General features: G+C 36.7%; 1 protein-coding gene across 3 annotated transcripts in view; it reads right to left on the bottom strand.

The window, feature by feature from the left end:
* Positions 1-13,054, bottom strand: part of Sclt1 (sodium channel and clathrin linker 1) — a 172,694-nt gene that overhangs the window by 69,573 nt on the left and 90,067 nt on the right. For all 3 annotated transcript variants that reach the window (XR_013425526.1, XM_078020706.1, XM_078020705.1), the window contains exon 13: positions 698-796. Coding sequence is in view for 2 of the 3 variants with exons in the window: in XM_078020706.1 (XP_077876832.1) it covers positions 698-796 (99 nt within the window). In the remaining variant the exon portion in view is untranslated. The remainder of the gene's footprint in view (positions 1-697; positions 797-13,054) is intronic.

Below are 13,054 nucleotides of genomic sequence, written 5' to 3'. Positions count from 1 at the left end.
ACACAAACCTAGAAGGTAGAGCTGACATACATACCTAGGCTATTGTTCTTAGACCTGTAACGGCATGTTGCTGTACTGGACACTGTAGGCACAATGGTAGATATTTGTATATCTAAACATATTTCAATAAGAATAAAAACTTACTAGAATAAGAAATTACTAGGTGACAATAATTTTTCATCATAACCTTATGGAACCAATGTCATATATACAGTCTGTTGTTGACCAAAATGTTGTTCTGTGGCCCAGGACTGTAATAGATTCCTAAGAAATACTTTTGTGGCAAGAAACATTATAGACTGGCTTTGTAAGAATGCAAACTTTACCACTTATTTGTCTGTGAGAAAGCAAATCAGTTAACTTTATTTTTATTTATTTATTTATTTGTGGTGCTGGGATTGGACCCACAGCCTTGTGCATGCAAGGCAAGCACTCTGTTAACTGAGCTATATCCCTAGCCCTAACTTTATTTATTTATTTTTTAAACTGACAAGGCTATTAAAAACCAGTCTAAAATGGTTGTCCCTCTAGGAGTAATATTAAAGGAAAGGAACATTTGGTTTTAACCATTTATACTAATAATTTCATAGGTAGTCTTCTTGAATTTTACTTTTCAATTTTGAAGTCTCTAGGTAATACTTAGTTTTATAGTTGGGACTTAGATTTGGAATTTTAAATATAAGTAAAAACTCCTTACTTCTTTCTTGGTTCTTATAGAGGTATTTTGTATAAGCTGAGAAACTGCTTCACTCATTTTCTTTTTATCTTCTTCATTTTGCTTCTTTTCAAGCAGAGCCTACAAAAATAATCATTTCATGTTATAGATCACATAATTATTAGCAAAGAGAATTTATTAAAAACCTACTAATCACTCTCTTTATAATAACATCACCTCCTAAACTTCTGGGACATATCCATTTGAAGATGTTGCCAGAGTCACGAATGATATCTGTTTTTCCAAACCTCATACATCCTTGTCCTAATTAAAAACTTACTCTGACATTTATTTCAGCCAGTGTTTCCATCATTCTTCCAATCTCTACAGATAGAAATCTTAGAGATTTTAAAATTTTTCTTCTTTTTCAAGTGCCTATACAAATTAAGTCATCATCCATTAGTATCACATTCTTGAAAAAAATCTCTGAATTTCTCCTTCTTTACGTTATTTGATATTATTCAAATCATGTCCTTATTACCTGGATCACACTGTACTACCTTTGATGTGTTTTTATCCCTACCAATCATCGCCATCGCCCACTAAAAATACTGTTAAAATTCTAGTTCTGTTTGTCAGTCACACTCCATTTCTTTCCTATGATGCAAAACTCCTCTACTCATCTCCTTCCATTCTTTTTACACTCCCTCCAATCAAGTTTTTGTCACCATGGTCTTACCTTTTGATGGTACTGAGATAACTTATCACTTCTTTTTTCTTTGGCTTTCTGGACTGCCTTCAGCGCACCCCACTGTGGGGGTTCCTTCCACCTCACTAATGCGTCTTCTCAGTCTCAAATGCTGCCTCACCTTCTTCTTCTGCATCTTGTAATACTGAACCACCCAAAGCGCAGTTCTTGCTCCTTTTCTCTATGTCTTTTCCTTGTTGATCTAATAAAATCTTCTGATTTTTAAATACTTATATTCTGACAAAGTCTGAATTTGCAACTCTAACCCAAACATCTTTCTGAGCTGGGAATTCCTCCAATTAAGTCAGATTGAATCAATCAATATCTATTTTTAAAATTTTCTTTTTCTTCTCTTTCTTTCTTTTTTCTTTTTTTGGTGCTAGGGATGGAATCTAGGACCTTGCTCTAGGCAAGTGCTGGCCCTGTATTCTAACTTGACCATCTTCAAAATATACCATCAACATTTTCAAACAGGTTTCCTCCAGCTTAATGAGCTAAGCTAGTGAGACATAATAGCTGTCATGACCTAACAGTCTCCAGAAGGAGAGGGGATGATGAAGAAGGGGAACGATGCCAGGCTCTGCGGCCTACTTATTTGTTCGATTGGTAACCATCTTGTCCCAGTGTCCCAGATGCAGAACACCCACAACAACATAAATTAAGCAGCAAATACAGCACTTTGGTAACTTTGAAATAATTATCGTAGGGTTTTAGACATCTATTGAGAAAAGTAATAGGTGATTGACAAGGGTATTTGAAAATATTTTAAATTCAATGTGAGAATGATATAAATTTTACTATAAAAATTACCCTACTTCATATGGAATTCAAGTATTCCATATGTAGTAGAATAACTTTTATAGTAACCCCTATCTCTCACCCTGTATAAAATTCAGCTCAAAGTGGATCAAGGACCTAGGTCATAGAACAGAAACCCTGCAAATACTTAAAGAAAAGGTAGGCCCAACACTCTAATATACCATAACAGAAACTGACTTCCTTAATAAGAACACAACAGAGCAAGAAGTTTATTGATTATTAAAATTATTATTTATTGATTATTAAAATCAATAATCAATAAACAGGATGGCATCAAACTAAAAATCTTCTTCACAGCAAAGGAAATAATCAAGAGCATGAAGAGAAAGCCTACAGAATGACAGAAAAATCTTTACCTGCGCTTCAGATAGAGCTTAATGTCTGGCATATATAAAGAACTCAAAAAACACCAAAAGAAAACCAAATAACCTAATCAATAAATGAGCAAAGGAACTGAACAGGCACTTCACAGAAGAAATACCAATGGTCAATAAATATATGAAAAAAATATTCAACATGTCTAGCAATTAGAGAAATGCAAATTAAAACTACACTGAGATTTCCATCTCACTCCAGTCAGAATGGTAATAATCAAGAACACAAGTAATAACAAGTGGTGGTGAGAATGCGAGGATAAAGGTATATTCATACATTGATGGTGGGACTGCAAATTGGTTTAACCACTCTGGAAAGCAGTATGGAGATTCCTCAGAAAACCTGGAATGGAATCACCATTTGACCCACTTATCCCACTCCTTGGTTTATATCCAAAGGAGTTAAAATCAGCATACTACAATGATGCAGCCAAATTAATGTTTATAGCAACTCAATTAGCTAAGCTATGGAACTAACCCAAGTCAATAGATGAATGGATAAAGAAAATATGGTAAATATACAAAGTGGAGTATTAGTAAGCCACAAAGAAGAATGACTTTATAACATTTGCCAATGGTTGAATCTGAAGACTATCACGCTAAGTGAAATAAGCCAATCCCCCCAAAACTAAAGGTCAAATGTTTTCTCTGATAGGTGGAAGCTAACCCACAAGAAGGGGTGGTGGTGAGAGGAAGGATAGAAGTGTAGTAGATTAGACAACGGGGAGTGGAGGGAAAGGGGCAGTAAGCAAAGGAAGGACAGTGGACTGAGTCTGAAATAGTTTTCCCATGTACATACATGAAAACACCACAGAGAATCCCACCACCAAGGACAGCCGTAAGAATGGGACTCTAACTAGAATAAGATATAACTACATCACAACGGATTCTGCTGTCATACAAAACTAAAAAGAAACAATAAAAAACTATAAAAAAGTTACTCTAGCTAAATGATCAACTGAACAAAATATTTACATAATTGATAAGCAGTATAAAATATATTCATAAAAGTATTCTCTAGAAAGGGGATGCCATTCTATCTTGAGGAACATGCTGCATTTCAAATCATCAGTGTCCTAGGGACATGTGTGTGGTGCAGTGATGTGCAGGGCACAGCACTGCTGCCTGGCATGATGATGTGCTGCTTCTAGGGACACTTGCTGATGAGCTGTGACCCATGCTTTCATACTCCAGAGAATAGACGAGAGAAGACATTTATTCTGAAAGCTGTAGGAAAGTGGACATTGTGCTATCTTTGGAGAACATTTGGCAGTGGATGACATAATTATCAGATATTATGGACACAATTCACTAAAACAATTCATAAGAGGTAAGGTCATAAGATTTGGTTATAAATTCTGGGCACTGTGGGGAATAGCGAGATATTGCTATAACTTTGACTTATATTGTGGAAAAAGTACTTCAGAAGCACCTGACAGTGACCTTTTGCTTTGGCATCAAGCAGTTCTATAAATGCCTAAAGTGGTAGAGAATCCACAATCACTCTGCTTTTTTTTTTTTTTCTTCAGTGATCTATTCACTGGCTATGATTTCTTGGTACACTTTGGCACTATGAGGAAAAACAGACTAAACAAGTGTCTTATGAATCCAACAACACTGATGAAAAAATAATCAAGAGGTTTGTGTGATACAAATGATGAAATTCTCATTGTATAAAATGGTTACATAACAAATGTGTCATTACTGGAATGAACTGTAATATAGTGGAACCACTTGGCAAAGTTTGATGATTGAAAAAATTAAGAGCAGAGCCAATGTGCCTCAAGGAAAGGCAAAGGGACCAAACACATTAGTTGGTTACCAAGTATTTCACTTCTGTTAGAGGTACAAAATTATTTTGGCCTTTATTCAGATAATTGATAAATGCATGGTTTACTCACCAATCTGGGAACAAAGACAAGAAAGCTCTCATAAATTTCCTCGATTTTAGAGACATTTGCTTAGTTACGTAAAATTTGCAATGAGAAACCTTCACAAAGAATAAAGTGTGATATGCTCAGACCTACTACTCCAAAATGATATTAAGATTTGATGTGAGAAGCCATATGGTTCTCTTTTTGGGGGGCAGGGTGTATGTGTGCCAGGGATTGAACTCAGGGACACTCAACTACTGAGCCACATCTCCAGCCCTATTTTGTATTTTATTTAGAGACAGGGTCTCCCTGAGTAGCTTAGTGCTTCACTTTTGCTGATCCTAGCTTTGAAGTCGCAAACGGATCGCCCTGCCTCAGCCTTAAGAATACTGACAACGTCAAAACAAGTCATCTTATGTGAAACTGACAACATACTGTCAAATATGTAATGTAACCCTTTGAAGAGTTTTGCTCCTTTCCACCAAAACTAATTGATAAATAGGTCACAAGAGTCACTTCGTTGTATGTAGTGTAATATATGAAAGGATATCACATTCCCAATGCCCTAATTACAGGACAGTTTATATGTATGTAAAAGATACTACATTGAGTTGGAAGATGGCAGCGAATGAAGTGCATCACCCCCGTGTACTGCCTCACTGCTCAGGTGAAAGACAAGTTAGAACGGCCAAAAGCTATCTTGTTAGGAATTTCCAGCAAAATTGGGGTACACGGAAACCTAGAGGAAGGATTTCCATCGCCCAAGGATCGGTTACTGGGGCTCAACCGCTAGTGATTTGTCTGCCCGGAGATTCAAGCTGCTTATTCAGCGGCTCGCCCTGCTGCTAGAGACTGCAGCGCGCCGGGAAACGGCATCCCTAGAAATGGCGAGCTAGCACCGCAAAGAAACAGCGCTACTGATTCTGCGGGCTCCTACGGGCTGTGCCCTCACTGTGCTCAGTGCTGAATTCTGGGTTTGAGACGGGGAAGAAAGCGGTCCAGTTCTGTCCTCCACACCGGTCAGCCCACCGAGGAAGCCAGCGGCCATCATCTTGGAGAGCTGATGTCACCATAGCCAGTTTTCGACTGATTGCAACTCATTCAGCGATAGAACAGGTCTGTGACATTTAGACAATCTCCCATACAGCAGGGAAATCACACAAAATCTCTTCAAGCTTTCTGGAGGCGTGATTAACAGAGTGAGCGTGAATAGAGGCGTGGGGATAAGTAAAGGCACCTGACCTACAACTCTTCCCTCCCACCAGTGGCGAAAACGAAACCTGTCTCGCCAGCTCTCGGAGGAGGGGCTAGCGGAGGGAATCAAAACAATAAGGTGCCGGTTCCCAAAAGCCACGCTCCACATCCAAGAAACTGCAGGCACACAGTGTAGTTTGAACTGCCGAGAGGTATCATAATGGGGAAGGCCTGGCTGACAGGAGAAGCCAGGGGACTAGAAACCAGGAATAAACCTAAGCTAACAGGTTTTGAGAGACATCAGTGGGGGGAGGAGGGAGCGGCCTCACACGGATTGTTTCCTATAGCCGGAGGGCAAAATCTTGACCCGGAATGCACAGCACCACCTACTGGAAGTGAAGAACACAGAAGCCTAACAGTGTCCCTTTTTTCTTTTAATTTTTTAAAAAATTTTTTAATTTTAATTTTTTTCTTTTCTACAATTATACTATTATTTTTTAATGTAATTTTTATTTTACTGCATTTTATTATTTTTATTATCATTTCCTTTTCTTTTCTATTCTTTTCTCTTTCTTTCCTCTCTCCCTCTCTTTCTTGGTTTGCTTCCTTACCTTTTTACCATCTTTCCTCTTAAGCATGACCACCCAGATTACGTCCAACTTACTAAATGCAAATAGATGAATACTATGAATAGGTCCATAGTCTGCCTAAGCCCTTAACTACCCCCAAGTACTCCTGTCTATTCTCTTGTTAATATCGCCTGCATTTGAGCAATTCCCCCAAGAAGCTAACATATACTAACCTCCATACCATCAAAGCGCCCGACCTCAACATAAAATACGAAGTTCAAACCTCAATTCTATACATGCCATCAAATTCTGTAGGCCTTTAATGAAACTAATGAATTCACCTTAAATCACAATTAAATTCAACATCTCTAAACATTGTCTCCCAACACAAAGGAAAGATATTGGAACTATAAAAACCAAAACAAATTTAAAGAAGAAAACAGAAATACAGCAGTCAAACAGAGTTGGAAAGCAAAGTGAGCACCATGAAAAAACAAGGGAAAAAAGGATTACAAACAATGCAGGACAACTTAAATTCACAGGAGAACAAAGAGGCTTCAGAAAAATGGACAGTGAAAGAACTCAAGGCACAACTAACTCAGATGGAACGGAATCTTAGAGAACACATTAGACAACAAGTCTAAACAATGAAATTATACTTTGATAATGAATTAAATAAGCAAATTCAAATGGCAAAGAACAAGCTATACCAGGAGATAGAGATTAAAAAAAACAAACAATAATCCTAGAAATGCAGGAAACCATAAACCAAATTAAAAACTCAAATGAGAATATTACAAATAGACTAGATCAAATAGAAGTCAGAACATCAGATAATGAAGACAAAGTGTATCAACTTGAAAAGAATATAGTCAACACAGAAAGGATGCTAAGAAATCACGAGCAATCTATCCAAGAGATATGGGATGTCATAAAAAAACCAAACTTGAGAGTCATCGGGATAGAAGAAGGTATAGAGGTTCAAACCAAAGGAATGAATAATCTATTGAATGAAATAATCCTAGAAAACTTCCCAGATGTGAAAGATGGAATGGATTGCCAAATCCTGGAAGCCTACAGGACCCCAAACATACAAAACCGTAATAGACCAACTCCAAGACACATAATTATGAAGATATCCAACATACAGAACAAGGAGAGAATATTAAAAGCTATGAGAGAAAGAAGGCAGGGGTAAACCAATTAGGTTAACGGCTGATTTTTCATCGCAGACATTGAAGGCAAGAAGATCCTGGAACAACGTATTTCAAACACTGAAAAATAATGGATTCCAACCAAGAATACTGTATCTAGCAAAATTAAGCTTCAGATTTGACAATGAAATTAAAATATTTCATGATAAACAAAAGTTAAAAGAATTCACAGCCATAAAACCAGTACTTCAAGGCATTTTGAGCAAAACACTACAAGAAGAGGAATTGAAAAATAGCACCCAAAACTAACATTGGGAGGTAACTCAGTAAAGGGAAGAAAAAAAATATAGCCAAAAAGAAAAAACAAGCCATATTAAAATAAATAAATAAATAAATAAGCATGACTGGAAGTACAAACAATATACCAATAGTAACCTTAAACATTAATGGCTTAAATTCACCAATTAAGAGACAAACTCTAGTAAACTGGATTAAAAAAACAAATCCAACAATATGCTGCCTTCAGGAGACTCATATGATAGGAAAAGACATACACAGGTTGAAAGTGAAAGGTTGGGAAAAATCATACCACTCACATGGTCCTCAGAAGCAAGCAGGAGTGGCCATACTCATATCGAATAAAATCAACTTCAAACCTAAGTTAATCAAAAGGGATAAAGAAGGCCACTATGTACTGTTAAAAGGGACCATCCACCAACAAGACATAACAATTATCAATATGTATGCACCAAACAATGGTGCTGCAACGTTCATAAAACAACCTCTCCTCAAGTTCAAGAGTCAAATAGACCACAACACAATAATTATTGGTGACTTCAACACACCGCTCTCTCCATTGGACAGATCCACCAGACAAAAGCCGAATAAAGAAACTATAGAACTCAATAACACAATTAATAACCTAGACTTGACCAACATATATAGAATATATCAACCATCATCAAGTGGATACATGTTCTTCTTAGCAGCACATGGATCCTTCTCAAAGATAGACCATATATTATGCCATAGGGCAACTCTTAGTAAATATAAAGGTGTGAAGATAATACCATGCATCTTATCTGATCATAATGGAATGAAACTGGAAATCAATGATAAAAGAAGGAAGGAAAAATCCTGCATCACCTGGATAATGAATATGTTACTGAATGATCAATGGGTTACAGAAGACATAAAGGAGGAAATCAAAAAATTCTTAGAGATAAATGAAAATACAGACATAACATATCAGAATCTATGGGACACAATGAAAGCAGTTTTAAGAGGGAAATTCATTGCCTGGAGTTCATTCCTCAATAAAAGAAAAAAAAAACCAACAAATAAATGAGCTCACACTTCATCTCAAAGCCCTAGAAAAGGAAGAACAAAACAACAGCAAATGTAGCAGAAGGCAAGAAATAATTAAAATCAGAGCGAAAATCAACGAAATTGAAACAACAACAAAAAGAAACCATTGAAAAAACTGATAAAACTAAAAGTTGGTTCTTTGAAAAAATAAATAAGATCGACAGACCTTAGCCATGCTAACAAAAAGAAGAAGAGAGAGAACTCAAATTACCAACATACGGGATGAAAAAGGCAGTATCACAATGGACACTACAGAAATACAGAAGATAATTAGAAATTATTTTGAAACCCTATATTCCAATAAAATAGAAGATAGTGAAGATATCAATAAATTTCTTAAATCATACGATTTGCCCAGATTGAGTCATAAAGATACGCACAATTTAAACAGACCAATAACAAAGGAGGAAATAGAAGAAGCCATCAAAAGACTACCAACCAAGAAAAGCCCTGGACTGGATGGGTATACAGTGGAGTTTTACAAAATCTTCAAAGAAGAATTAATACCAATACTTTTCAAGTTATTTCAAGAAATTGAAAAAGAAGGAGATCTTCCAAATTCATTCTATGAGGCCAACATCACCCTGATCCCGAAACCAGACAAAGACACTTCAAAGAAAAAAAACTACAGACCAATATCTCTAATGAACATAGATGCAAAAATCCTCAATAAAATTCTGGTGAATCGAATATAAAAACACATCAAAAAAATAGTACACCATGATCAAGTAGGATTCATCCCTGGGATGCAAGGCTGGTTCAATATACGGAAATCAATAAATGTTATTCACCACATCAATAGACTTAAAGATAAGAACCACATGATCATCTTGAAAGATGCAGAAAAAGCATTTGACAAAGTACAACATCCCTTTATGTTCAAAATACTAGAAAAACTAGGGATAACAGGATCTTACCTCAACATAATAAAAGCTATATATGCTAAGCCTCAGGCTAGCATTATTCTGAATAGAGAAAAACTGAAGGCATTCCCTCTAAAATCTGGAACAAGACAGGGATATCCTCTCTTACCACTTCTATTCAATTTAGTTCTTGAAATACTAGCCAGAGCAATTAGACAGACAAAAGAAATTAAAGGCATAAAAATAGGAAAAGAAGAACTTATATTATCACTATTTGTGGATGATATGATACTATATCTAACAGACCCAAAAGGGTCTACAAAGAAACTACTAGAGTTAATAAATGAATTCAGCAAAGTGGCAGGATATAAAATCAACACACATAAATCAAAGGCATTCCTGTATATCAGCGACAAATCCTCTGAAATGGAAATGAGGACAATCACCCCATTCACAATATCGTCAAAAAAATTAAAATACTTGGGAATCAACCTAACAAAAGAGGTGAAAGATTTATACAATGAAAACTACAGAACCCTAAAGAGAGAAATAGAAGAAGACCTCAGAAGATGGAAAAATATACCCTGTTCATGGACAGGAAGAACTAACATCATCAAAATGGCGAAATTACCCAAAGTTCTCTATAGGTTTAATGCAATGCCAATCAAAATCCCAACGGCATTTCTTGTAGAAATAGATAAAGCAATCATGAAATTCATATGGAAAAACAAAAAACCCAGAACAGCAAAAGCAATTCTAAGCAGGAAGTGCGAGTCAGGCGGTATAGCGATACCAGATTTCGAACTATACTACAGAGCAATAGTAACAAAAACAGCATGGTACTGGTACTAAAACAGGCGGGTGGACCAATGGTACAAAATAGAGGACACAGAAACCAATCCACAAAATTACAACTTTCTTATATTTGATAAAGGGGCTAAAAGCATGCAATGAAGGAAGGATAGTATCTTCAACAAATGGTGCTGGAAAAACTGGAAATCCGTATGCAACAAAATGAAACTGAATCCCTTTCTCTCGCCATGCACAAAAGTTAACTCAAAATGGATCAAAGAGCTTGATATCAAATCAGAGACTCTGCGCCTGATAGAAGAAAAAGTTGGCTCTGATCTACATATTGTTGTGTCGGGCTCCAAATTCCTTAATAGGACGCCCATAGCATAACTAGAATCAACAAATGGGACTTACTCAAACTAAAAAGGTTTTTCTCAGCAAAAGAAACAATAAGAGAGGTAAATAGGGAGCCTATATCCTGGGAACAAATCTTTATTCTTCACACTTCAGATAGAGCCCTAATATCCAGAGTATACAAAGAACTCAAAAAATTAAACGATAAGGAAAAAAAAATAATCCAATCAACAAATGGGCCAAAGACCTGAACAGACACTTCTCAGAGGAGGACATACAATCAATCAACAAGTACATGAAAAAATGCTCACCATCACTAGCAGTCAGAGAAATGCAAATCAAAACCACCCTAAGATACCATCTCACTCCAGTAAGATTGGCAGCCACTATGAAGTCAATCAACAAGTGCTGGCGAGGATGTGGGTAAAAGGGTACTCTTGTACATTGCTGGTAGGACTGCAAATTGGTGCGGCCAATTTGGAAAGCAGTATGGAGATTCCTGGGAAAGCTGGGAATGGAACCACCATTTGACCCAGCTATCGCCCTTCTCAGACTATTCCCTGAAGACCTTAAAAGAGCATACTACAGAGATACTGCCACATCGATGTTCATAGCAGCACAATTCACAATAGCTAGACTGTGGAACCAATCCAGATGCCCTTCAATAGATGAATGGATTAAAAAAAAGGTGCCATTTATACAGAATGGAGCAGCACTAAAAAATGACAAAATCATGGAATTTGCAGGGAAATGGATGGCATTAGAGCAGATTATGCTAAGTGATGCTAGCCAATCCCTAAAAAACAAATGCCAAATGTCTTCTTTGATATAATGAGAGCAACTAAGAACAGAGCAGGGAGGAAGAGCAGGAGGAAAAGACTAACATTAAACAGAGACATGAGGTGGGAGGGAAAGGGAGAGAAAAGGGAAATTGCATAGAATGGAAGGAGACCCTCATTGTTATACAAGATTACATATAAGAGGTTGTGAGGGGAATGGGGAAAAAATAAGGAGAGAAATGAATTGCAGTAGATGGGGTAGAGAGAGAAGATGGGAAGGGAGAGGAGGGGGGATAATAGAGGATAGGAAAGGTAGCAGAATACAACAGTCACTAATATGGCATCATGTAAAAATGTGGATGTGTAACCAATGTGATTCTGCAATCTGTAATTGGGGTAAAAATGGGAGTTCATAACCCACTTGAATCTAATGTATGAAATATGATATGTCAAGAGCTTTGTAATGTTTTGAACAACCAATAAAAAAAGATATTACATTGTCCAGTGTCCTATTTATAGGACAATCTTTGTTTTTATTCTTAATGATAATAAAGGAGATATAAGCTCTAGATTATGATTCCCAATCTGTTTCAGTGAACCTGTGTCAATTTTGTCAAAATATTCACAGAATTAAACACTTAAGACTTAGTGGGTTTAGAGAGCTAGTGACTCTGAACATCAAACAAGTAACTGATGATGGGATCCTCCAGCAGTTAAGCAAGGAGTCACATGGGAGATGGACACTCTACCAACAGGAAGCCTCTGTGGGCATCTATTAGAACTTGCATGATAAGATCCTGGGGGGAAGGCAATGAGTGTCTACACACCTCCTCTGTCCATAGTATCCTACACAAGATCTTCATTTTTGTGACCTGATGGTAATTCAAAGTGCTCATGCAATTAGGTTTCAGAAGATAGAGGTAAACAATTTTGTCCTGTCCTTAATATTTCTAGTTAACTTGGATGCTTAAAACAATACTCAAACATATTATATCTATTGTGTGCTTTCTTTGTATGTGGTGCTGGGAACTGAACCTGGGTCCCTGACACTCTAGGCAAGTACTGTACCACACTACGCTACAATCCCAGCCTTATTGTGTTCATTTTAAGTAGTCTAAGAGACAGAACTCAGATCACATAGGGAATACTACCTGAAAGGCAAGATAAGCACAGAAACAGTACAAGGGAAAAAAAAAACATGGTATAAGATGGCACAGAAATCACAATGTTTAGAAGGTTAAAAAAGGAAAAGTGACAAAAAGAATCTAGTTAATAATCTTTAAAGTTAAAATTAACTTTGCCAATTAAACTTTTGCTCTATTAGAGTAATTGTATAGGAGCTGAAGAGGAAAGAGGGTGAATAAGACTCATCTGATCCAACTGAATAAAATATAGGGTATACAGTGGCAAAGCATTATAAGAGTTTTTAAGAAGTGTGACTATAGGAGAGGAAAATCAGTTACATGGGGAAGTCTGATATTTAAATATTAGCTTTGGGAAAAAGTGACATT

Source organism: Ictidomys tridecemlineatus, chromosome 9 (assembly GCF_052094955.1).
Source record: "Ictidomys tridecemlineatus isolate mIctTri1 chromosome 9, mIctTri1.hap1, whole genome shotgun sequence".
Taxonomy (NCBI): domain Eukaryota; kingdom Metazoa; phylum Chordata; class Mammalia; order Rodentia; family Sciuridae; genus Ictidomys; species Ictidomys tridecemlineatus.
Note: the sequence above shows the minus strand (reverse complement) of the source record. Positions and strands in the feature narration are given on the sequence as shown.